Genomic DNA, 27,843 nt, shown 5'->3' on the forward strand with positions numbered 1-27,843 from the left:
ATAACCTGAAAAAGATCATTTTAGTTTGTTTCATTTCTGAAATTAGGATTCCCTAGTTGAAAGGAAAAAAAAAGCCATAAAATGTATAATTGTGGGAGGGCACTGTGCTGAAAATGTTTTATATTAAGCAAGACATGTTCAGTGTTGGCAATAACAACATTTTATTCATATCTGAAATATTTAGAGACAGCATGGCTAATTAGTAAAAGAAGTCAGCACTTCCATACTCCAAATTCTTCTTGGGCTTTTTGCTTGTTTTTGGAATAATATGGAACCTTTTTTTTTTAAAGAGACATTTGAAATTAAATGGGATGTTCTTTAAAGAATACTTTTATTTGTGGGGAAAAAATATCAGTGATTAGAAAATATTATTGCTCATTTAAGCTCTGCTTAATGCTCATCCTGACAGTGCCTATCTGTGTTTTACAACACAATGAAGCATCACCCTTCCGAAATTACACAAATTTCTAAAGGAAAATTTCTGAAGGAAATTGGAGGAATTGACAAAAGCAAGCATTATACAAATGACTTACAAATAAAAAGTGGATGCTCACAGGTACATGAACTTTCTATTTTAAAAAAAAAAAGAAGTATGAGCTACCTGTCCTAAATAACTTCTAATGACCTCCTTTGCTTTTTCTGGAGCAGTGGTGATGAACTTCAGCCTTGCTGATGTGACTGCTCATTTAGAGTTTTATCAATGCTACAGCACACTTATTTTCTACCTCATAAGAGAGCATGGATTTCTAAGACATGGAGGACTTCTCAGGACTGATGAAACACTTCTGAGAAGGCACTCAGAAAGTCTCATGTGTAATGCACAGTGTATTTATAACTGCTGCTTGTTCAGATACCTTTAATTTCTAATTAAATTGAATTTTTACTTATGAAAGAGAGAGGAGAGCTGCAGTGCATTGGCTGTGTACAATGGGCCTGTAATAAAGAAAGGGCATAAAGAGAGCAACTTCTGTATGTCAGTACTGGAGTATAGAAATGTCATTAGCTCAGGTCCTTCCAAGGACCTTGGAATACAAGTAACACCAAGAGGCTCTGCTGCTGCCTGGCTGGTTTGCAGTCACATTGTCCTGCCAGCACGTGGTCCTGCTCCTGGCTCCTTGTGGTCTCAGCTTATGATCTATTTCCAGCTACCTGCAGCTGAAGAAGTGTGTCCATCATCAGAGGTGCCTGTGAGAACTGTACGAAACAAATGAGGAATGAGCAATGCAGGATTGTATTTCACATGTCTGCAGGTTTCTAGTTCCGGTTAGGGAAGGTAGACATGAAAATATTGTCTGAAAAAGTTTGGGTTGATTTGAAAGTTTCCTGTGAATGTTTTTCAAGCTGTGATTTTGAAAGATTTTGTGTTTTTGAATGAAGATACAGTGGTATCTGGAAAACAGGAAACACTTTGGAAATGTTTTTTCTTGAAGAGTGGTATTCTGAGAGTGAACAGAATACAAATCTGAAGTTCCTGTGAGGGAAATGAAAGTATGGACTAAATATTTCGCTGTTAAAACCAGAAAAGATTTGTCAATGTGACTTGATTCGAAAAACAACCATCAAGTTATTTTTGGTAACTGCTAACAATTACATCAATAACTTGAAATAAAAGAAGTACTACAATAGGAAAACTATTCCATGTAGATTATTCCCAACTATAGATGCCTCATTTGCACATTGTAATGGATTAGTTAGCATATGACAGGAGCCTGTTTCAGGATCATATTATTATTTTCATCTGATAGGAGGAAGACAAGACCTGGCTGAGGATGTCATAAGCATTAAATATGATGTTCTATATCAGTACTTCAGTCAGATTCACAAAAAGGGAATAAAAACTTTAACATTTCTATTCTGGTTTTCTATACTCTCATTTTAAGGATTAAACAGGAGAATCCTGAGAAAAAAAAACCAACGACAACAACAACAACAAACCACCAACAACAACAAAAAAACCTTCATGTTTTTAAATAAATGGATGTCTGTTTCCTGTTCATGATTTCAGTTTTAAATCCTAGGCATAATCTGTCCATCAGTGAGGTATGATCACCTCAGGACTTTTTGCACAGAGTTTGCAGATCTGGTCATCACTGGTGTACAGGCACTCAGTTTTCAGTAGATCAAACTGATTAATAAACAACTTTATGTTTGGGCATGGGTGGATTTTCACATATTTCCAATTAGCTGTTTTATAGAAAATAGCCAGGGGCGTAATAATGAAGAATCTATTACTCCAAGTACTTCATATGCCTTATATGAAGGGATGTGTTTATAGGAGTACAAGGCCAAGAATCCAGCAGGGCTGTGAGGGGAAAGAAGAGGCAGATGCTCTCCAGAAGGCTTTTTTTCAGTGTCATTGTGAAAGGCCTCAAGCCATGGAGCTCTTGTTACTTCCCTGGGACTCTTTCCAACAACTATTGCAGAAGAGTTTTTTCCTGCTTTCAGAAAATAGTTTTATATATGATTTGGTATAAGAGAAGTCACCCAGACAGAACAATCTTTTCAGTGCTGACCTTGAAATAAAATCCTACCTTGATTTGTACAAGGGGAAGAGTTTTATGTGTGACAGACCAGCATCCATTTCTGAAAAAAAATCTGAATCCCTATAACTGCTTTCCAACAAGTTCCCACCCTACATCAAGCTGTAGAACAAATAAGTCTGATTTTTGTTTTTAAATATCAATTATTAGTCTCAGAATTACTAAATATTATATACCTGGGTAGCATTCAAAATGCAAAGCAGAAAGCTGAAAGCATGACTTGTTTTTTCACTACTTATTAACATGAGGTAACTGATCATCCAGGTGATCCCAAGCACTAGCCCTGTAGAGATAGTGCTAATATTTTTCATTACTGAATCCTTTTTATTCCTAGAAGCAAATACACAAAAAGTTATTAAATCTTTATCTGTACCATTATCTGAGTTTTAATCTTTCTGTTTATTCCAGGCCATATTGCAAAATGGTATTATTAAGGTAACTTGAGAAGATACACTTCCCTACATTTGTTTGATGTACCATTTGGAGAAGAAATCCAGAAAAATAAATGTAACCAAATTTATCAGACTAATCTGTGTTTGGAGTATGCATCTTGGATGCATCTGTTTTTAATGTAAAAAGTGACGTCTACCAAGGCAATTGAAAATTAGCATGTTAGCTATTATAAGCTTTTTAGAATGCTTATAAATTCATCCAAACGCATTTAATTTTCAATATAAGAATTAGCTGCCTGTGAAGTTTGAATATCCAGTTTCTCTCAAGCCTGAACAGACTCAGAGAGAAGGTATTTTGTTTTCTCCAACCATGAAAATTGTACTTGAAGAAATAGTACAAAGTTTTGTTGAATGGATCAGTCTCATGGAATTAATAAAAATTTAAGCAACCCTTTTTAAAATAATACAGTATACACTGAGAACCTGTGACTTACAGCCTGTGACAATACATGGAGTGTTGATGTAAAACAGAGCAAGCAAATCTGCTTCAAGCTGCTCGAGAACTAGCATGGTTGTTTGGCTGTCCTGAGAAATTAATAATTATCAGTTGGCTGGACCTGCTCTTCTCTCAGTTTTAGGGATTTAAACTGGGAATTACTGTCATTCAAGTCTAGTGACACTGCAATCCAAAAAGAGGGATGAAAGTCTGAATGTGTTCATTGATATGCACTTGAACAAACTGACCCATTGTAATAAATTGAATTAATTTTCTGCCTGCTTAAAGTATACATTTCTCTAAAATTAAAGATTTTGTCAAAAATCCAAGTTTGTGACAAGAAAATCTAAGCTGGTGTCAAGAGGCTGAGGAATACATTTGCTGAAAAATATGAGGAGTACTGTGCCATCTGACCTTATCAAATTCATCTTCTTCTATATCACAGAGATACTGATACTGGTGAAGATCAATATGTTAAACATGAATGTGAGTGCGACTGGCAAGAGAAATTACCACAATGTGGGCTCTTACTGAAATTCTGATTTTAGTCCAGTGCTGCAGGCCAGCAACTTTGAATATAAAGAGAGGTAGTTTCAAAAGATACATTGCATTAGTCAGAATACCAAAACAAAACAAAATAATATTCCACTTTCCATCCTGAAAGACCTTACAGTGCTTTCTAGATCTTGCCAACTTAGCTCTGAAAGGCAGCCATTCCTTGTGGAATGAGGGCTTTCAATCATGCTTCTCTTTCTCTGGGGAATGCAAAATGATACATCAAACAAACTACAGAGAGAAATAATAGTGTGCAGTATTACTAACCAGGTAGATATCTGGCCACTACATGCACGTTTATCTTTAAGGTATATTTTACAGCAAAGAGTAATAGGGGAGACCTAATGAAGGAAGGTTGAAGAAAACCAGGGACAACTTCAGAAGAACAAGGTTATCGTAACAACCTTTATCTCTTTTCTTATTCATTTTCCAATAATCTCAAGTTAGAAGTCCACATGTCCTAAACGAGTATCACAATATGACTACCATCTGTAAGGCGGTTTGCGTTTGCATTTCCTGAACAAGTCTGCCTTTCTTTTGTATCATCCACTGTTGCCAAGGTACACTGTCAGCCTGATAGCCTGTTTTGGTATGTGGGCACTCCAGTCAATACCTATGCCAAAACCACTGGGCAAATAGGAATATAGTTATTTTGGCCATATTTTAAATACATGTGAGGTATATATATTTCATGTATATTTATATATGTATGTTTAATTATTTTAATACATTAAATGTAGGTACTGAAATGTAGTTATGCGCTCAAGTGAAGGGGTGGACTATCACTTAGGCTGAGGGTGTCTGCAGTTTGCATTTCAACTCACAGAGGCCTGCACAGTCTTGCAGAAGGATTCAAGGCAGATGTAGATCCAGTACCCTAGATCCATAGTAAGGAGAAAATGCATTTCCTTCTAATGAGTATCTAGGTTAAGTGAAGAGTTTTATTTCTTTTGAGTACTTAGAAGTACAAAATAGTGTACCAACAATATATTTAGAATTGTATTAATAATAAATCATGACAAAAGACATGAGATAACAAGTGTTGTAATAGTATGTGGACTTAAAGTTCTTCCTGTCAACAGTTTAGAGCTATTCCTTCTCTGTCAGTAGCTGCAAGTGTTATTCCCACTACTATGGCAGGGATTCCTGCCAATAATAAATAAATATATAAATAATAAAAAAGACAGTAACAATTTATTGTTTGGTTGCACAGGCACACCTCTCTTCCACATCAATAACTTCTTGCCTCCTAAATTCCATAGATTTTAAGATCTATGTTTCCCCTGCCTTGTACTAAGTTAAAGGGGTTTTCTGTAGCCTAGACAAAAGGCAGGACTGAGGGTTGTGAGCACTGTTTTTCTGAGGACAGCTCATGTCCATGACTTGCTGATTTTTGCCATCAAAAAGCTTTAACACCAGTGGTGAAAGAGCAACCTCCCTCCTGGGCTCCCTTATAAAAACTGTGCAACCCTACCTTCTGGTCAGAAGTGAGAAACTAATTTAGGAACATTTTGTACCAAGCACCATTACATTTCATACCATATTGATGCAGTGTAACTTTTGCCCTGCAAGAAGCTTGGCTGTCAGGTTTGCCTCCTGAATCCCTTTGCTTAACTTCTTGTCTTCCGCATCTTCTGCCTACCAGTTCTCACTAGGCAGCACATTTCATGGGGAAGAACCTCATGCAAAATGTTTTATCCTGATGATAAACATGCTCCTTAAAATTTGTTCTTTCTGCATCCCTAATACAGACATTCAAATACTGCCATGCATGACTGTGCTCTCAAAAGAGATCAAAAAAGCAGCGAGTCAGAATCATGCTGATTTGGATGTGTGTAACTTGTCACAAGTCACACAGAAGAACATAATGCTGTGCTGTTATTCAAATACATAAGGAGGGAGCACAGTGCTACGTAGCCAGGTAGTGTTTGCTGAATTTTTTCTGGCTTGCATATGTAGCCCAAATTCTAAATGTTTCCAAGGAATTGCCTCTGCAAGTGTAAGACATAATAATGGAACAGTAAGGATTGAAATCTGCTTGGCGGGTGCCATCAGAAACAGTACAACACAAAAGCTGAATATACAGCATGAGAAAACTGGTGTTTCCTATGCACTGTATTAGAAGAGTTTCTTGAGCCTGAGATTTTCACTTTACTTTGTCAGCATCTATCTGACTTCTTCCATTTTCTGGGTAGTTTGCAGTGTTGCTGCTAACTGCTGTACTGACTTTAGAATGCATTTTTGCTTATTAATAAATAATAAATAATGGATAATATCAGGCACTCATTGCTTTTAGATGTATTCAGGGCTCTGGCTGGGAATCTCTAAATCAGGAATTTAAGTCCACATATGCAATCATCATAATTGATTTTTTACTTAGTTGGTAGAAGCAGATTGTTGAATGCTTGATTACTCTACAAACTTCTCCTGCACCCAACAGGCCTATGCTGCTGTGCCAGTGACCAGGCTATCCATTTCAGTGTTTTATCAGGACAATGAAAACAAGCTCAGGTTATACCAGTAATGTGAGCAGCAACAGGAGGTTATTAAATCACGTGGCACTAACCCAGAGACACGGATTCTAATTGCTCTCTGCTGATCTTCTATCTTTACAACTCTCCTTGAATGTACTCTGTACTGTAAAAGTTGCCATATGGACAACTTTCAGCCTTACCCCATCTGATTACTGACGTGGATAAGAGGACAGGTCCAGGCAGTGGCTTCATGGCTCTGAGCAGCAATAAGTACAACAGTGCAGAACTGAGTGCTGACCACAGAAATATTGCCAACGAGAAGTAGTGCAGTAGAACAGCCACAGCTGCGCACCAGGAGTCTGCAGGAGGATCCATTATGTTGGAGGTGAGTAAGGTGGTACTGGCAGCATCATAAGGAAAGCATTGCTGGTAGTATCTGCTACCAGCAGCTGCTGGTATGATTACTGCACTTCCTGGAAGTTTGGTTTTCAATTCCAGAGATGAAGGTGATGTTAAAAATGAGCATAGAAAAAAGAGACTCACTAACATCCACTTTGCAGGTAAGTTTAGAATTTCCTTATTGGTAGAAATATGTTTAGGAGAAAAAAAGAAGATAAAAATTAAAAAAATTGTCAAATATTTTCTCATTTTCATTTATTCTAAAAGCAAGCTAGAGAGCAGACACTTTAATACAGAAAGAAACCAAAACAATAACTTGTTTGCAGAATTACACCAACATTATTCTCAGACAGCTTAACAAATCCATCAGTTTTTTCTGACTTTGAATAGAACAGAGAATTTCCATATTTTCCCTTCTACTCTTTTTTGAATCCTTTTATTCAGTGTTAAGAAGTGAGGTAGCATAACACAAGTATTTCTAACCATTCTCCAAAGTGCAAGAGAATAATAAACCTCCACTTCATCTTATCTCCGAATCACAGATTTGCAGAATGAATAAGTTTGGAAAAGACCTCCGAGATCACTGAGTCCAACCTATGACCAAACACCACCATGTCAACTAGACCCTGCCACTGAGTGCCATGTCCAGTCTTTCCTTAAACACCTCCATACCTCCAGGGACATTGACTCCACCAACTTCCTTGGCATTATATATAGTATATGTATGCACATATATAAGTGTGTATTTTTATGTATGTATGTGTATATATATATATATAAAACATAATCATAAATAAATGCATTTAAAATGCAGAGGCTGGAAGCTCCAAAAGTCTTAAAAACATGAACCTCGATGGGATTGCTCCAAATCTGCATTAGCGCAAGCAGGATGAGAAACATGCATTAATCTGTTTTAACTACAGCTCTGCTGGCATGACTTTGCTCATTGTTCAGAGGAGAATCACAGGGCACCATTAGTCACAGGCATGTCTATCAAGAAAATTTGCTGCAATTGTGTTTGTATCAAGTCATTCACAATAAAACAGTAGCACAAGCAGCTACTGCCTAGAAAAAATAACTGTTTACACATAGTGTAATAGTAATAATAATATTACATGTAATACCAGGGTACAGTACAGGGTGGAGGGGGAGGTCATGCTGGTGGTGGAACACTGACACATTTTTCAAACCTAGTATTGAGATAATGAACTGAAAAGCTCAGTGTGTGTCACAGACCTGTGTAGCTATAATATCACTCTGGGTCTGTGCTGGCCAGAGTAGTAACAGAAGTGTCAACAAGTCCCAAGCCATGCTATGTGTTTTAGCTGTTTTTGAAAATATTATTTGCTAATCAATAATATTGCAATATGTTCTAAACTGGCTGCTTTTAATTGTTTTCCTCAAACTACATACAGAACAAAATATTGTAACTTATTCTAAAATACTTGCAGTTTAACATCTTCCCTCTTATCTAGTGAGTGTTTGAAACAAAATGCTAATAACCAGACCAGCCATGGAAAATCCAACACCAATATAAGAAATGTATTTTTGCCTATTTCTATTTTATCTGAAATGCCCAGAAAACCAATTGTATCAGTTACATGAGATGAGATGAGATGAGATGAGATGAGATGAGATGAGATGAGATGAGATAAATTTCTTTTTAAAGTTTCTGTTTCTGGTTGCACATAAAAACAGGAATGTTTTATAAAGTTATGATTATTGCTAGCCACTGCCTGAATTTTTAAATCCCACAGAATTATTCTGTATCCCAAAACTAGAGAAGCTTGTGAAAAACACAAAAAAGAGATTTAACAGTACCAAATATTCATAATAAAATGCAAGGTGACACAGACTTAACAAAGCAGCTTTTAACTTTTCATACTGGTGAGAACTCTGAATTTTGACTTCTTCATCTAGGGTAAGATATTACAAATAATAATAAATTGAAACCAGTCTGTGCTTGTATAGTGAAAGTAAAGCAGCACGTAAATGTAAATGTATTCAGTGAAACAGAAAATGCCGTTGCATTTGCATAAACAGATGGGAATGTTATTTAGAATATAGTCATTTTGTGCAAAAAGAACATGCACAACATAAAGGGAAATACAGAAACAAGTTAATAGCACAAATATGGAAGCACTGTTCTGTGAAGACAGTAACAATGAACTCTGAAATGCTGGCATGCTGAAGTTAGTGACCACAGATATGTGGTTTTATGCAGGGTGTGTTTTATTTAGAGAAGCTGAAATAAATACTGAAAGAATAACAAACATCAGAAACAGGCAGTCATTCCTAAATAGTCGTTTGTAAAAGAGGGCAATGTATAAAACTTCATAGTTGAAAGCTTAATATTTACAGAGCAAGTGCTTTTATAAACATATAAGTAAAGGGAGTAGTTACTGCTAAATCCTATGAGTTATTTACCCAGCACAAGGCAGTGCCACAGCTAGCCCAGATTTCAGGCAACTCTGCTCTTTACCTGGGGACACTTCAGCCTTTAGACAAACCCTCATTTAACCACCAGCTGCAGCAATGGAGGTGCAGAGCTAGAGACTCCAACAGCTAAGCAAGGGGAATGAATTAGGCTAGTCTGTCCCTGCTAAGGAGGTGCACAAGCAAGTCGGTACAGCCACAGGTCACGTCAGAGGAAGCCAGGAGTTGCCAATACATTTGGCTATTCAGCAGCTTGGGCACAACTTGCCCAATTTGCCAGAGCTAAGGGGCAGAAACAAGTACATGGGGACACTTTAAACTCCTGTGCATTCTAGCTTGAGTGCACCTATGCCCTTATATTGCCATGCTGGTCTTAAGAGTTAGAAACAACCAACCAAACAAAAAAATTAAACAACTCCAGACTCTTCCCATTATGAAAGGACAATGCCCTACCATCAGATCAGCAAAATTAGTGGTGTGATTACACCTGCACAGTTTACAGTGTAATCCCAAAAGATACAGTCATGATTTCACAGCTGCAGTTCAGGTGTGTCGTACTAGGGATTGGGATTGCAAGGAGTGTAAGTGTAAGTAACACAAAGAAACATAAAGATAGGCACCAGTGAACAGTGTGAACTGACAGTGATTTGATTTTGAAAGGGCAGCTGACAGCCACTGAGGGATATATGGGTTTCTAGTTTACCTTATGAATGATCTCAGTAACAACATAATTTAGCATTTTAAACTTACTTTATATGCCTTTCTCAGTCAAGATTGCCAATGAAATTGCCAATTCCTGTGAATTATTCAAGTTATTAGGATTCAGGCTCCCACTGACTAAGCATTAAACAACTGACAGTTGAATTATGTGTAATCTGAACAACAGCTTTCAGTTTTTGGTAGCACTGTTACTTCCAACCAGAGCTGAATCCACACTGGAACAGGAAGCAAAGATGATAAATGGAGTGACCCCTCCCTCCCTCCTGCAGCACAGTGGTGTTTGCACACTCATGCATCAATTGATGTGTAGTCATTTCCAAACATACTCCTACAGAGTATAGCAAATAGAACTACTTTTAATGAGCAACAAGCATCTTGGAGTGCAAATAAGAAGTGAACACAACCATTCACAGTATTAGGTAGTTCAATTAAAAATTATGAATAAAAATAGGAGTAAAAAAATTTGTTGCAGTTATTTCCTTAGAAATGACACATTTCCTGGTTCACTTAGCTTTATGGATCCATGATGATGGTTACTGGTCTGTCATATGTATGTGTCTGTTATAAACTTTGTCAAATATTGTAGAAGAAACCAACTACTATTTTCTGGAGAAACCATTCCAAATACATATTATCTAAAAATTCAGGGGGGTTGACAAATGGATACTCACATAAGAGCATTGTCTGGAAGAAAGCAGCAACATCTGGAATCAACTCTTGGTGAGGGAAGTCAAAGCACACAATGGTTTTATCTGGAAATATGAGTTAAAAGATAGCATGAAAAATGAACATTCCCCACATTAATATGTGTATTTGGCTGTGCTGGTCATGTTTACTTTTTCTTGTTTTCCAAAATTTTGGTAGTCTTCTGGAGATAGGGACTGTCTTCCATAGACCTGTGTTTTCATTCTTGATATAGGACTAATGCATCCTAGGACAAACCCACTCTTGTATGCCTGTAACATTTTATGGAATGTACTTTTACTCACAAATGTCATAGTTTAGCAGCACAGAGTCTGCAATATCAGCTGTCACACACAGAAGTTGAAGAATATTTTCTATCCCGCTTGATCCAATTAGGTTGGATATTAGGAAAAAGCTTTTCACTGTAAGAGTGATAAAGAATGGTCTGCCCAGGGAGGTGGCGGAGTCACCATCCCAAATCTGTTTAAAAAAAGACTGGATGTGGTACTTGGTGCCATGGTTTACTTGAGGTGTTAGGGCATGGGCTGGACTCAATGATCCTGAAGTTCTCTTCCAACCTAGTGATGCTGTGATTATGTGAATCCAAATAACTTTCACTTATGTCACCTATACATCCCAAAGACTCTGTCAATTGCCTATTGCCAAAAATTGAAGAAAAAACCCCCACCCACTCTCTGCTGGAGTCTCTTTCCCTAAGTCCTGAAGAGTGTAGTAGGGCCAGGGCAGCCTCTGGCTCAAACTGGGCGTGGTGTTTCTTACCTTAGGACTGAAGGCTATTTTAACACTACTCACTACTCCACCATCAGTGTTGCCAGAGATCACTCATTTTTGTCTCCATCAAACTATGGAGACTCTGATAAACCCTGGACTGGAAGAATTTGTCATTTTGGTACAGGACAAATCCAACTCTGCCACTGTCTGATGAACTTTTGCAAGGCAAAGAAGAGATAAGTAGGTATAGATAGCAAACATCAGAGAAGCTGGTGCTTTTGGAGAAGCCTGCATTATACTTGTGCACACATTTAGCATTCACAGATTTTTGCTTAGATTTTTTTTAATAATCCATTTAAGTAGTTAAGAACACCTGCTCTTCCCATGAATGTCAAGAAATCTTCAATTTTTTCTCAGGTGGAGTGTGAAAATAACTATTATCCTTCTCTTAATATCATTTCTGTAGGAAAATACTGGTAAATGAGGAAAATAATATCCTAAATCCTAATATATGCACACAGTCCAAATGGCCAGACTTTTAATAACACTAAATAAGAAATAGTCACACCAGTGACATTTACGGTTAGTGCAAAGTCAGAAGATAAGAGACTTCCTGGCTTTTTGCCTTCAGAGCCCACTTTTTGAGTTGGTTTTTTTTTTCTTTTTTTTTTTTTGCACACTTCTACCAAGTTAGAGTTCATTTATGTGATTTAAATCACTCATCTTCACTGTAGCTTATGTGAGGAAGCAAAATCTTGAATTCTAAATAGACTTTGTTATTGATGTTATGCTTTTGATTTAATATCAAGAGAGACTAATTTGATCTCTCATCTGATCATCACGTGAGACTAATGTAACTATATCTACAAAATATCAAAAATGTGCACTTAACATTGAAGAAATCTGTTGGGACTTTTTAAAAGAGAAAATACAGAGAGATTTGATATCTATCTGTCTTGAGGGGAGTGTTATGTTATACTGGCATTATGATAAAGGCTTTAATTACATGATCACACTCTTTTTCCACAGTATTGTTGTCTGAAATAGTGAATAGAAATGGCAGTGACCAGTTAATGAGTTATTCATTGATTTTTATTTCAGTGCTGGGTTATTTGGTTTATCTCTTCACATCTTCTAACCCTGGTGAGAGGACTGAATTACTCATTTTCCCGTGGGCTTGTGTTCGACTGATGTTCACCATTATGATGTCTGAGTGCTCTACTAACTTCACTTTTGTTATACTGTTGTGATGTCTCTGTGTTACTGATACTACATTGGAAGACTGAGGACAAGTCTGCTGGTTTGAGGTGCCTGGTGTGAAACTCTTGTGATGTCACAGAAATGCACGTGTTTGAAGCTCAGCTCTCCCACAACCACCAGCTTCTGAAGCAGAGGAACTATAATTTTTTTTCGTTTTCTACTGGTTAATATTAATTTATCCTTCAAGCACTGCAGAATATAAGTAATGGACATCTGGAAAAACCCCAAGTGAGTAATTCAATTTGCAGGTATTAGGATGTGGATGTCCTGGCTGACACCTGACAGTAGTAGTAATTTTATTTGAAATGGTTGATATATTCAGATTTCAGGCAAAGTAAGTTTGTACTTGTTCTTGATCTCAATGTTTGTAGAGTTATGGTCAAAGATTCAACACACCCTCAATTTTAGAATACAAAACAAATGAAAAAGTACCGAACACCAAAAGCATTCCAGCCATTACATGTACATTTGCATTCTTCTATAAACTAGATTATCCAGCTCATTTAACATTTATATTTCCTGTACCAAGCATCAGCATGCATAACAACAAACCAGCTAATGGGTTTCTTCCCCAGTGAAGATTTTCTGTGAATATTCATTAAAAATTTTCCCAGCTGCAGTTTTCAAAAGAAGAAAGGACTTACTGTTACTTAAAATGTTGAACAGTATCTGAACTTCAGTACTCTGGTCACCAATAAGCCCAGGAATATTTTCCTGTATTTCTGATTTTGTTGACTGAAATTTTCCCAGCGCTGTATCTGCATCAATTAGTAGTGTATGAGTTAGGATTTATGGTTCATACTGCTGTTCATTCTGTCTAGGTAAATCCAACAACACACTGGACTTACTTCTATGTGCCAAAAACAGAATCATAGAGGAGCTTAAATTCAGTGGAGCAGACTGGATTGCAATATCAGACTATGAGATCTTCTTACCAGTCAAAGAAAATTCCTCATTGCTTTTGTGAGGCTGCATCAAAATAATGAGTGGGATAAAAGTTATCATTATTCGTTATTATACAGCTACAGGTTCTGTATCTGAGCTTCCTCTCTGATTTGGTTATCCAGTGGGAAGTGCTCCTCATTTCCTATCCCCATCTTTTCTCTAAAGCAGAAGAATCCAGCAAAGTTCATATTGGTGTAAATTAGAAATTACACATTGGAGCTGAATGCCAAAAATATTTTAACTTGTTCATGAACTGCCTTCATCCTGAAACAGAATGGAAAATGCTGTTGGCTACATCTATAGAAAATGGCAAAAGCTAAAGTTACCTGGTTGTGGAATTGACAAGATTATTGTGGATTAATTCTGTTTCATTGGCATCCAAGAGTGCAGGAAAAAAAAAAAGGCAAAAATCAAATGCAATTGAATATATCACCCCATGTGCTACATACTGAATGGGCAAAGTAAGAGCACTTAACAAGCATTGCTTGAAAGCATACAACTGAGTAAAAAAGGAAGCCATTCGAGAAAGCAAAAGCTTTGTGCCAATGGGTTCATAATGTCATACTTTTATCAATTTAGTTAGTAAAGATTAAATTAACTTAAACATCAAAATATGCTAATATGAAATTTCAGATATACAACTCAACAGCTGATAAGTTTACACTAAGCTCTGAGAACAGACCCAACAGTGATTCCACATGTACGTGCTAGAAGATGCTTAAATAAGTCTGCTAAATGACAAAATTAATGCATTTGTTTGTAGTGTCATGTACAGTTAAGAGAAAGAACAGTGTATTTTCTGCTGGTAGAGGGGGTGCAGAGTTGATATCCCAAATATTAAGCTCCACAAGCCACCTGAAAGTCTTCTGAAACATTTGGCTTTTTCATAATCTGCACTGTGATGTTTGCAGCAGCAGTGGTGTTCTGACTGGTCAGTCAGTCTGGCATGGAGTTCAGGGTTTGAGTGTTACTCACAATAACTGACACCTTCCTGGAACTCACAGTTTCAACCTGTGAGGAAAATGTCATTCAACAGAAACAAAAAGAGAAAAGGAAAAAGAGTCACCACTTCATAACATTCTCACACAAAATAAAAATATACAAGTAATAAAAATAAAAATAAAAATATACAAATAATTTGCCACCTAAAATGTTTATATTAATGTCAAGTATGTGGTGTTTGCAAATTCTCCCTGGAGTTTGTTTTCATGAATTCTTGGAGTATCTTGGGTTGGAAAGGAGCCCTGGGGATCCCCTAGCCCAACAGGGGCTGAAACCAGGCTGGTCAGGGAATCACTTTGAACATCCACAACTTCCCTCAGAAAACTGCTTATGTTTGAACAGTGTTAAGGGGAAAAATAATCTCTTATCTAATTGGAATTTCCCATATTGTCACTTGACTCTGTGGGCAGTCATCCAGAACTGCCCACCTTGAAGGACAGCCTGGCCCCATTGTTCTCCACACCTTTCCATGAAGTAGCAGCAGGACCTCTCCTTTGTCTTGAGGTCACTGAGTTCTGAGTCTATAAACTTCTGTACACCTTGCATTGTTCCTTAAATAATCATAACAGGATTTTTTTGAAGGCCATCAGAGGAGCTTGAGAAATGTCCTCTGGAACAATCATGCCTCTCAACATAGGGTTTATAACCTGCACTGAGGACATTATCCTCACTTCAGTACATTATGAAGAGTGTCGGCTTGGAATAAATGTAAAAATTATTTTAAAAATTCTGCTGCTGGGGGTACTAATAAGAATTGCTATAAGCACTGATTAGATCCAGTTTGAGTTAGCACTGAATGAATAGAAATTAAATGTCTGTAACATCTTAAAAGTCTAAACACAAAACAAAGTTGAGGCATCTAGTTATACCTTCATATGAAGGTATACTAGATAACAATAAGAGATGGAAAATCTGCCAATCATTAGGTCAAGTCATCTGTTTGTTAATCCTGGCAATGAATAACTCTACTGAATTGTTTTCAATAACCTCAATTGCTTCAATAAATGAATTGTTCTCAAATTATTTATGTTGGGAAGCTACCAAAATCAAGATTAATTTGATCATGCAGCTTTGAAGTGTTGACAAAGCAAAGGTAAGAAAAGTGAATGAGTTGCATAGGGAGGAAGGAAATTTGCATTTATAATTACTGGAGATTATATTATTTTACTTGAAAACATCTGCATATGCAGTGGACCAACAGTACATCATGAATGCCTATGTTCAGTGTTCTTGCTTCTGACTTCTAGCATAACCTTGGATTCAAAGTAAATATTTCTATTTAAAAGTAATCAAATCCTTTTAACCCTGGGCTCTGGATCACTAGCATGAAAACCTCCTGTTCCGGTTCCCCAGTTCCCTAATTGGCCCTCAGCTCACTAGATGGCAACCCGACATCACAAATCCCAACAAACCCACACATTACTGACAGCAGCAGGAAAAACATATGTCACACTTTACCGGTACTAGAAGTAGCTACTTATAATACTATATATTACTTTGAACCATTTAGCGGAGGTTATATACTGTAAAAATATAATATTGAGCTCAAAGGTTTCTCTGGAAAGGATCCAAGCATTGGGTTGAAGGTACAGTAGTCAAGTAAAAATGCATGAGGAAAGGACTTATTTAATGGGACTGTACCTGGTGTATTTTTTTTTTTCGATTGGGACTAGTGGTAAGGAAATGAAGCACAGAAACAGCAGAAGGGAAGCAGTCACTGTAATGTGCTTAGTCATGTTCAGCTCTGCATGTTTTGCAGATAGAGCAGGGCTAAGCTTTAGAGCTAGACTTAGGGAGTTATGGATTTTATGGGTTTTATATATGGCATTCATACAAGAGAATTTGAATTTGGATTCTTGATGGACAGAAATGTTGACAGAATGCAAAGGCTTCACTCTTAATGCTTCTGAACATGTTGGTGTCTGTATCACACTCATGCCAGTCTTCTCCAGTTCCCTTGCACGTTCTCACTAATTTGGTACCCAGGTCAGCATCACCTCTGCTCAGACGCATTCACTGTGAACTAGGAAGCTGAATGAGGAAATCGCAGGTTAGTTAAGAAATATGAAATGGGATGCTGTGTTCAGGCAAAGACAAGCAAAACAAAATTATCACCATTGGAAATTCAAGCCATCTGCAAAGCAGTCACATGTCAAGAATGTCACTGGAAAAGGCTTTGGTCATTCATTTTGCTTTCTGCAAACTTTTGAGAAACATGAGTTTTCTATTCACCTCCCTGGGTTTTTTTGGGGTTTTTTTTTTCTTTTTTGTTGTTGTTGTTGTGGGGTTTTTTTTTTTTGTTAGGCTTTTTTAAATTTTGTTTTGTTGTTGTTTTTCTTCCCAGGACAATGAAGAATCTCAGAAACTGTTTAAGTAGTAATTTAAGATTACCTGTGATGCTAAGGAGTCCGGATTTTCATTACAATTAAGAATTTGGGGAGGCTTTAAAGTATGAATTTTCCTTTCTCTGGAGTACATCCAGATTCCTATTGAAACATTATCTCTAATTTTGTAAAAGCACAGAGATATTCATTTAGTGTGGGAGTTCTGCCACATTCATGTAACCTCACTGGGAGTTAAAACTGTTCTGTGGGTGTGACACCCTATCAAGTGTTATTTTCTGTTTGCTTGTAAAAATTTGTCTTTCAGTGTTACAAGTGACCATCAATTATTTAACTACTTATTGTTCTTTTTAGAACATGTGGTTTACATTCATGTGCATAGTCCTGTCAGAGGGGCTGACATTCTTTATGTCAAAGTCAGGCAGGCTTTAGTTATGTTAGAGTTGCAGAAACACATCTTTTAATTAGGAGGCACTGGCATCAGTTCTGAGGTGTCAGAAAGACTTTTTACCATGTCCTAAAAAACACATTTTATATGTCATGAAAGAAATGCAAAGGACACATGGAGAAGTCGTGCAGCACTTATTCCTCTATAAGGTCTCTGAAAGGTGAGACAGTTCATGGAACTGCAGTTGATGGGAAGCACCCTGAATCCTAATGCCAAATAGTAGGATATAAAAAGATTGGTTTTCTATTAAAAGGCTGTTCAGGACCCTGACTCTCCTCCCAGCCCCTGACAGGCAAAAATCCATCTCAGCATGTGTACATGAAATTCTCTGCATTTGGGTTAGAAAGCTTTGTAGAAAAGTTTGTGTACCTGCTGCCTGAGTACGGAGTTCTGGCTTCAAACACAGACCTCTCATCTGGTCAAAAAATCCAACATCTTTGTCAAACCTTACATTTACTTTCGGGAAATGGGAGCAAAATGAAAGACACACATACCATTCACATTATCAGGTGCATATTCCTTTTATGAGTGGCCATATTTACCCACTATAATCTGTCTAAAGTAAGGTTTTTATATTGCTTTCAGAAATGATCACTGTCTCAGAACTGTAATCACAAAAATTAACTGCACAGAAAGAAAAAAATAATATTTTTAGCATAAGGACCAGTTTTCAAAAATGAAATAGTGCTGAGACAAGAGAAGCTCATTGAATCTTTTGCCCGAAATGAAATGAAAGCAGTTAAGTAAATTTTGTCTAAACCCAAGCTTCTAAGCTGCTACAAGTGATATTTTTTAAGTCAGTGAAGCCTTCTGTCTTGGTTTGAAAGACAGGTGTTTGCCAAGGAAAGCAGAAGCTTCCCCTTGGACTGAAAAAAAAAAATTGTGATTCTTCCGATTATTATAATTTTGGAATTAAGAGAGAGCTCTCAGGCAAAGATATGGGGGTAGGAATAACAGTTCTTTACTAGTGTATCTAACACGACAAACAAGAACAACAACAGCTATGAAATTACCCACAAACAGAACAGTAACTCAGTCCCAGTGTTTTTTGGCCGCAGGCACCTTTTCCCTGAGCTGCAGTTCCCAGTGCTGGGGGCGGGCGGGTCCCGCAGAGCTGCAGGAGGGCTGGGGGTGATGGCAGCGCTGTCCCAGGGGGAGAGAGAGAGAGAGATGGAGAGAGAGCTCTCCGCTCACGGTGTCGGTCCCGGTGATCAGCAGAGTGCTGGATGGTGGTAGTTCACAGCGAGAAGGCAGCAGGGCAGGGTCCGATAGTGGTTTCCCGACGCTGGGATGGCAGGGATGGGACACCAGCGGCGATCGTCCTTCTCGTCCGAACTCCGCGGGGGAAATGGGCCGAGACCCAGCCTTCCGCTTCCTCTTCTGGCTGTTTGAATCTCACGGGGCTTGCTTCTTCCCTCCCGTCCCCTCCCCCTTGTCACCAGGGCCCAGTCAACAGGTATCTTAGCATGACAATGGGGAAAATTCCACAGAGGGAAAAGGGAAAGAAACCAACCCCCAACATTATCCACCCCGAATTTTCCCCTACCATCATGCCAAATCAAATTAAAATCTTCAAATTATAGACATCCATACAGTTAGAGATACAGGCACAGTATTGTAGGTAGTTCACCCTAAAACAAGGTCTCCTTGGGGTATGCATCGGGTCTTTCCATCCCTTTGCATGACCTATCAGGTACACCCTGGCCCTTGAGCAAAAACCACCCCACGAATTGGATTGTCTTTGCTGGAGGCAGAGTTCACCCAAACAGTTTTTCCTAGCATACCTCTCATATGCACCACTGGAACCTTGTCCCCATCTGGTGCTCTCAAGGGCTCAGACTGGGCAGGGCCTGCTCGATTAGTGGAACCTCGGGTGTTCACTAACCATGTGGCCTTTGGTAGATTAATCTCCCAGTTCTTGAAAGTCCCCCCACCCAGTGCCTTCAAGGTGGTTTTAAGCAGCCCATTGCACCGTTCCACTTTCCCAGCCGCTGGTGCGTGATAAGGAATGTGGTACACCCACTCGATGCCGTGTTCTCTGGCCCAGGTGTTTATGAGGCTGTTCTTGAAATGAGTCCCATTGTCTGACTCAATTCTCTCAGGGGTACCATGTCTCCAAAGGACTTGTTTTTCCAGGCCCAGGATGGTGTTGCGGGCGGTGGCATGAGGCACAGGGTAGGTCTCCAACCATCCAGTGGTGGCTTCTACCATGGTCAGCACGTAGCACTTGCCTTGGCGTGTCTGAGGCAGTGTGATGTAGTCAATCTGTCAGGCCTCCCCAGACTTATATTTGGACCACCGCCCCCCATACCAGAGGGGCTTCACTCGCTTGGCTTGCTTGATGGCAGCACACGTCTCACAGTCATGGATAACCTGGGAAATACTGTCCATGGTGAGATCCACCCCTCGGTCTCGTGCCCACTTATAGGTAGCATCTCTGCCTTGGTGACCTGAGGTATTTTGGGCCCATCGAGCCAGGAACAACTCTCCCTTGTGTTGCCAGTCTAAGTCTATCTGTGACACCTCTATCCTTTCAGCCTGATCTACTTGCTCATTGTGCTGGTGCTCCTCATTAGCCCGACTCTTGGGGACATGGGCATCTACATGACAGACCTTTACGGGTAGCTTCTCTACCCGACTGGCAATGTCTTTCCACTCATCAGCAGCCCAGATTGGTTTTCCCCTCTGTTGCCAGTTAGCTTTTTTCCATCATTCCAGCCAGCCCCACAGAGCATTGGCTACCATCCATGAATCAGTGTAAAGGTAAAGCTTTGGCCACTTCTCTCTTTCAGCAATGTCCAGGGCCAGCTGAACGGCTTTGAGTTCAGCAAGTTGACTTGATCCACCTTCTCCTTCAGTAGCTTGTGCAACCTGTCGTGTGGGGCTCCATACGGCTGCTTTCCACTTCTGGTTCATCCCCACGATGCGACAGGAACCGTCAGTGAAAAGAGCGTAGCGAGTTTCATCTGCTGGCAGTTGGTTGTATGGCGGGGCTTCATCAGCCCGGGTCACTTGTTCTTGCTCCTCTTCATCGGCAAGACCAAAACTTTCACCTTCTGGCCAGTTTGTAATTATTTCCAAAATCCCAGGGCGATTTGGGTTTCCGATACGGGCGCGCTGTGTGATGAGGGCAATCCACTTGCTCCATGTGGCATCGGTGGCGTGGTGGGTAGAGGGGACCTTCCCTTTAAACATCCACCCCAGCACTGGTAGTCGGGGTGCCAGGAGGAGCTGTGCTTCTGTGCCAATCACCTCTGAGGCAGCTTGAACTCCTTCATAAGCAGCCAAGATCTCCTTCTCTGTTGGGGTGTAGTTGGCTTCAGACCCTCTGTTCGGCTCCAGAATCCCAGAGGTCGGCCTCGGGTCTCACCAGGTACCTTCTGCCAAAGGCTCCAGGACAAGCCCTTGTTCCCGGCTGCAGAGTAGAGCACATTCTTCACCTCTGGTCCCGTCCTGACTGGGCCGAGGGCTACAGCATGAGCGATCTCCTGCTTGATCTGGGCAAAGGCTTGCTGCTGCTCAGGGCCCCAGTGGAATTCGTTCTTCTTCCAGGTGACCAGGTAGAGAGGGCTCACGATCTGGCTGTACTCAGGAATGTGCATTCTCCAAAAGCCTATGGCACCTAGGAAAGCTTGTGTTTCCTTCTTGTTGGTTGGTGGAGACATCGCGGTGATCTTATTGATGACCTCAGTGGGGATTTGGCACCGCCCGTCTTGCCACTTTACTCCCAGGAACTGGATCTCTCAGGCAGGACCTTTGACTTTGCTCCTCTTGATGGCAAAACCGGCTCCCAGCAGAATCTGGATGATCTTCTCTCCTTTCTCAAATACTTCCATTGCCATGTTGCCCCACACAATGATGTCATCAATGTATTGCAGATGTTCTGGAGCTTCACCCTTTTCCAGTGCAGCCTGGATCAGTCCATGGCAGATGGTGGGGCTGTGTTTCCACCCCTGGGGCAGTCGGTTCCAGGTGTACTGCACGCCCCTCCAGGTGAAAGCAAACTGAGGCCTGCACTCTGCTGCCAGAGGAATGGAGAAAAATGCATTGGCAATGTCAATGGTGGCGTACCACTTTGCTGCCTTGGACTCCAGCTCGTACTGGAGTTCCAGCATGTCCGGCACGGCAGCGCTCAGCGGTGGAGTCACTTCATTCAATGCACGATAGTCCACAGTCAATCTCCATTCTCCGTCAGACTTACGCACAGGCCAGATGGGGCTGTTGAAGGGTGAGTGGGTTTTGCTGACCACCCCTTGGCCCTCCAGCTCACGGATCATCTTGTGGATGGGGATCACGGCATCTCGATTTGTCCTGTACTGCCTGTGGTGCACTGTCGAGGTGGCAATTGGCACTTGCTGCTCCTTCACCTTCAGGAGTCCCACTACAGATGGGTTCTCTGACAGTCCAAGCAAGGTGTTCAATTGCTTAATGTTTTCTGCCTCTACAGCAGCTATTCCAAAAGCCCACCTGAGTCCCTTTGGGTCTTTATAATAGCCATTCCTGAGGAAGTCTATGCCTAGAATACACGGTGCCTCTGGGCCAGTCACAATTGGATGCTTCTGCCACTCCTTCCCAGTCAGGCTCACCTCAGCCTCCAGCAAAGTCAATTCCTGTGATCCCCCTGTCACCCCAGCAATAGAAACAGGCTCTTCCCCAACATGTTCTGATGGTATTAGGGTGACCTGTGAACCAGTGTCAACTAATGCCCTATGTTTTTGTGGCTCTGATGTGCCAGGCCATTGGATCCACACCGTCCAAAAGACCCGGTTTTCCCGAGCCTCTCCCTGGCTAGAGGCAGGGCCCCTCTAGCACTGGTTATTATTTCCTTCCTGGGCATACATGTTGGAGGTTCCCTCAAGGGGATCTGACAAATCATCCTCCCTTTTGTAATACCCTGCATCTTGGTTATGGGAAGTTGAGGCTACCTTCACTTTAGTGGATCTCCCTTGGTTAGTGTTTCCCTCCCTGAGTTAACGCACCCGCGCTGCCAGGGCAGAAGTGGGTTTCCCATCCCACCTTCTCATGTCTTCCCCATGGTCACGCAGAAAGAACCACAGGTCAGCTCGTGGGGTGTATCCTCTCTCCCTAGCTGGGGGACGTTGGGCTCTAACTCTGGGATCTGTGACTTGCACTGGTGCTGCATTGACCTTCTTCATCTCCTCCCTCATTTCTCTCATCTCCTCTTTGAGTTCCCTAATCACAGCAGAGACCTGAGCCTGCACTGGGCCATTCATTATACTCTCAAAATTTCTGAGCTTACTGGCAACAGAACCCACTGTCTCGTGGTTGTTGTCAGCATTAATGGCTGCAATGAATGTGGTGTATTGAGATGGCCCCAGGTGTGCCAGATTCCACATCTGCCCTGTGCACCTGACCTTGTCGGGGTCATTTTCATGTTGTCCACCCCTCCCAAAGAGTACTTCCAGTATTGCTACTTCTCTCAGCTGTTGGATCCCCTCCTCAGTGGTCTTCCAGCGCATTCTATGGTGGTGCTCCTGCATTCTCTCTCTATGGACAAACCTTTCTCTTACACTCATTAAAAGCCGCTCCCAGAGGGAAAGGGGGCCTGGTTCCCTTACGAATATGTGATCCACACCTGAATCCTGGGTCAGGGGTCCCAAATTCCTTGCCTCAGTACCATCCAGCTGCACACCTGTACCCATAAGGTCCCAGACCTGCACTAACCACGTTGTAAAAGCCTCACGGCCTCTTCATACAACATCTTTACGCAGATTACGGAGACTCTCATATGACAGGGACTCTGTGACGATCTCCACCTCTGGCTCCCCTGCTGGTTGTGAGGGCCCTGCTTTCTGATCATTATTATCTAGGTGCTTTGTTTTCACCTTAGACTTTCTAGTTTCCACAGGGGCAACTACTGCTGGCTGTGAGTTCCCTTGCAGTTCAGCTGGAACCTGGTGAGATGTAACATCTGTGGGTTCCACTGCTGCACCATCAGGTTCTCCCTCTTTAAGGCAGGGGGAGAGTTTCTCAAGAGCTGGGGAAAGGTACTCCTTCAGCATTTGGCCTATCTCCTTCACTAGAAACCCCACCCACTCTGGATGGTTCCTTTCTGAGGTGAGTTCTGGGGCAGAATCAGGCTCAGGGGCAACATCCTTAACCTCTGGGGCAGAATCTTTAGCCTCTGGGGCAGAATACTTAGTCTCTGTGGCAGGGGCAGAGTCAGGCTCTGGGGCAGAATCCTTAGTCTCTAGGGCAGAATCCTTAGTCTCTGGGGGAGAATCCTTAGTCTCTGGGGCAGGGGCAGGGTCAGGCTCTGGGGCAGAGTCCTTAGTCTCTGGGGCAGAGCCAGGCTCTGGGGCAGGGCCAGGCTCTGGGGCAGGATCCCTATTCCTTGGGGGACGTATCAGGGTTGTCATCCAAGTCAATCTCCCCTCATCTCGGAATGTTAAATAGAACAGGTTTACAAGGCCTATTAGCAATGTCAGCCACTGTATGACATCATTACTGCTTAGAAGAGATTTGAACCCCTCAAAAGCTGGTGGAGCAGACCCAAAAAACTGTGTAAGGGGTTGGGACAAAATTTTCCCTGGTGTCATATCCTCACCAGTATGTACCATTATTAAAGTAACCCCAAAAACATACAGTTAGAGTGTGATAGCTCCAAATCCATGTGCCCACCTTCCAGAGGAAGTTAAAAATCCATGAATTTCTCACGTTATCAGCCCACAAAAGGAACTGCATAATAGTTACAGCAGCCTGAGTTATAGGACCCATGTTCAAGTAAGGGATTGCAAATGGGAGAGATAAAGCTGTGGCCACATGGAGCCCAAACCACGGTAAGCTGGACAACATGATGCCACCGAAGACAAAACTGAGGTAACTCAAGAACTGTTATTCCTTTTTCACCCTTTTCTCTCAATGCCCTCGGGCCCCACGTTGGGCGCCAAAATCTGTCTTGGTTTGAAAGACAGGTGTTTGCCAAGGAAAGCAGAAGCTTCCCCTTGGACTGAAAAAAAAAAATTGTGATTCTTCCGATTATTATAATTTTGGAATTAAGAGAGAGCTCTCAGGCAAAGATATGGGGGTAGGAATAACAGTTCTTTACTAGTATATCTAACACGACAAACAAGAACAACAACAGCTATGAAATTACCCACAAACAGAACAGTAACTCAGTCCCAGTGTTTTTTGGCTGCAGGCACCTTTTCCCTGAGCTGCAGTTCCCGGTGCTGGGGGCGGGCAGGTCCCGCAGAGCCGCAGGAGGGCTGGGGGTGATGGCAGCGCTGTCCCAGGGGGAGAGAGAGATGGAGAGAGAGCCCTCCGCTCACGGTGTCGGTCCCGGTGATCAGTAGAGTGCTGGATGGTGGTAGTTCACAGCGAGAAGACAGCCGGGCAGGGTCCGATGGTGGTTTCCCGACGCTGGGATGGGACACAGATGGCGATCGTCCTTCTCGTCTGAACTCCGCGGGGGAAATGGGCCGAGGCCCAGCCTTCCGCTTCCTCTTCTGGCTGTTTGAATCTCGCGGAGCTTCCCTCTTCCCTTCCCTCCCATCCCCTCCCCCTTGTCACCAGGGCCCAGTCAACAGGTATCTTAGCATGACAATGGGGAAAATTCCACAGAGGGAAAAGGGAAAGAAACCAATCCCCAACACCTTCCAAGCCCATACTTTTTATTGTCTTCTCTTTTCACTGGTTTAGTCCTAGAAAATTTGTAAAATATTATAAAGCCTCATCTTTGGTGTCTTAATACCCAGGCAGAAATCAGACTTGGCAACCTAATGCCACAGAATACAGCAGGAGGCAAAAATACACACTTCTGAACAATTAATGGGGAACAGTCCTTTGGTGATACTAAACCATGATGGGTTGGATTTGGTTCTCTGCTGGACTAGGACAGGCTGACCACTGCAGATCCCACAGCTGATACTGGCTACATCTAAAGACAGCATGGTAAGCCCACTGAACCCTGGCCTGACCCAAAAGGGCAGTCTATTACATTTTCATGTATCTTACTGCTATAACTTAACATGAATTTATCTCACAAAGCCGCAAACACTTGGAAAAAATATTGCAGCACACAGGCAGAATTTTTGTGCTTTATCTTATGACTTGCAACATCCTGTTTTTGCTAAATTTTGCTAATTCAGATCACATTTCAGCTGATTATGTCCCATTAGCAGGACTGACTCAAAGCATATTTTTTTGGTCAGGGTCCTGAGGAGGCTTAGGAAACCTGGAGTGTTGTCTGTGTTCTGGCATGGGCCTTCATGTGAAGTTGCTTAACTTTCTGTGGATCTTGTTTTCTACAGGGTCTCAGTTTCCCATTACACAGTGACACTTTCCTACCACACAAATTATTACGAACAAGTAAGGATTCATGATGCTGCAAAGATGAAGTCTGCCTTACAGCACCTTACCTGAGCCTTGCTTGCAAGGTGTTTAGCAGGACAAGGTGTGTCAAAAATCTGGTGTAAGGAACCTCTGGAGGGCATCTAGGACAGAGGCTCCACAACCTCACTGGGAGATGTGCTGCAGTGACATGATACCTTTCTAAATCCAAGAATTTCTCTTCATGCTCAATCTCAGCATCTTAAATTGCAGTTTATGACTGCTGTGTCTTGCTTTACCCTCTGGTGTTACTGTGAAGGTTTGGGTTTGATGGCCTTTGCAACTCCCTCTCAGCTGGAATTGAGACTGGTGTTATCCCTGCCCTCAATATCCTCTTCAGCACAGTGAACAAGTTCAGCTCTTTACCATGCTTTCTGCATGTCCAGAGACCCTCACTGACCTTACTGCATCCTGCTGAACCCTCTCCAACTTCCCTAAGTCTGGTTAACCTGGCTTGCAGGTAGCAAAACTAAGCTCATATTTCCCAGTGGTGCAACACCAGGACCAGGAAGGGCAGGGTAAAAGTGTCCATCACTCTGTCTCGCTCCACATAACACAGCTGCCTTTCCACCTTATTTGCAGAGAACCACACACTGTTGGATCATATTGAACTTGGCATCTACTGTCATTCCCAGGTGGTTTCCAGCAGGCCTGATCCTCAGCCAGCAAGTTCCTGCTCTCTACCGATGTCCCTGGCATGGAGATCAGCACTTATTCCTGTTGGACACTGTGAGGTTTCTGTTGGAATGATCTTCAGGTTTCTCAAGTTCTTCTGCATCAGAGCTCTGCCAATAACTGTGGCAGCAATGCCTCTGCCCACTCCAGGTTCAGTATTGTGGGCATACTTGCTGAGAGGACCTGCTGTGTCATGGTCGAGGATGAAGGCACTGAATGATTCTGCCCTATTATTGACCAGAATATGGCTCTACTTTTACAATATCCTGATCAAGTCTCTGACTACTACCCTTTGAACCTGGCTATTGAGGTGATTTTCAGCCCAGCAAGTTGTTCATTCACCCAACCCATGTGTCTTCACCTACCAAACAAGAATGCTGAGGGACATGGTGTCAAAAGCATCAATAAATCAAAGTGCATTACATCTTGTTACTCTTCTGTTGTCTACATACAGTTATTTCATATGGCAGACAGTCAGATTGGTCCTACATGAAAAGCCATGCTGTTCCTGATGATCTTCTGGTCTCTCATATACATGGAAATAGACTCCAAGAGGATATGTTCTAAAAAGCTTCTAGCGCCTGAGGTAAGCCTGACTGACATACAGTTCCCCCAGATATCCTCCTTGCTTTTCTTAAAGGTGAGCATAATAGGAACCTTTTTCCAGTTTTTTGTGACCTCTCTTCATCACTGCAGGTGTCAGGAGTCCCAGACGGGTGTCAGCCAGGTCTTTCAGCTGTTTTGAATGAGTCCTTTTTAGACCCATGGATTTGAACACCTTTGTGATGATCCTGCATTCCCTCTGAGTGATGAAGACAAGAACAAGTTGCTATGAACACATATGCATTCATACAAGATTTATTTTTTTTCCTTTCTAGTTATTCAGGCCTCGATCTGAAAGTCATTTGGGCTGGTTTATATGCTTATATTACTGGGTTTTGGACTTTGAAAAGAGAGTTCACCTGAAATAAAATTTTACCACTGATGAAAATCTGAAATTATTCCAACTATTTTATTATCATTAGGATTGCTCCAGATTAAAACAAGATAAAACCAAACAAGAAAAGACCCAAACAGAACAAACCACAATAAGAATACCAGGCCCTTTGTCATGATTTGTGAAAAAAAAAAAAATAACCATTACATAATGTAGCAAAGCAATGAATTATGAGCCAAGGGAAAATTTTTCATCATTGTTGGAACAAAAGTAACTGGATTACAAAAGTTGTCTACGTTGTATGCCATGCTCTCTTTTCCTGGCAATAAACCGGATCACCTCCTCCATACTCCCAGCACCTGACTACCCTTTCTTCCAGCCTCCTCATCACCTTTAGCACTGTGATTCCATGTTCTTCATACACCATCACATCTCATCCCCTCTCACCTCTTAG

The 27,843-nt window shown here is 41.3% G+C and overlaps 1 protein-coding gene across 1 annotated transcript in view; it reads right to left on the minus strand.

Annotated features, from left to right (window-relative positions):
- Positions 1-1,254: 1,254 nt before the first annotated feature.
- Positions 1,255-27,843, minus strand: part of ADGRG7 (adhesion G protein-coupled receptor G7) — a 33,363-nt gene continuing 6,774 nt past the window's right edge. Inside the window, 19 exon segments of the mRNA XM_062514869.1 lie at positions 1,255-1,416; positions 1,418-1,471; positions 2,717-2,870; positions 3,843-3,957; positions 3,960-3,997; positions 5,045-5,129; positions 6,658-6,889; positions 6,891-7,033; positions 8,341-8,414; positions 9,528-9,574; positions 9,793-9,849; positions 11,477-11,548; positions 11,550-11,643; positions 13,329-13,446; positions 13,537-13,657; positions 14,489-14,644; positions 17,027-17,121; positions 17,959-17,987; positions 17,989-18,049. Of these exon segments, the coding sequence (XP_062370853.1) occupies positions 1,255-1,416; positions 1,418-1,471; positions 2,717-2,870; positions 3,843-3,957; positions 3,960-3,997; positions 5,045-5,129; positions 6,658-6,889; positions 6,891-7,033; positions 8,341-8,414; positions 9,528-9,574; positions 9,793-9,849; positions 11,477-11,548; positions 11,550-11,643; positions 13,329-13,446; positions 13,537-13,657; positions 14,489-14,644; positions 17,027-17,121; positions 17,959-17,987; positions 17,989-18,049 (1,907 nt within the window).

The sequence above is a fragment of the Cinclus cinclus genome, chromosome 2, assembly GCF_963662255.1.
Source record: "Cinclus cinclus chromosome 2, bCinCin1.1, whole genome shotgun sequence".
Lineage (NCBI taxonomy): Eukaryota > Metazoa > Chordata > Aves > Passeriformes > Cinclidae > Cinclus > Cinclus cinclus.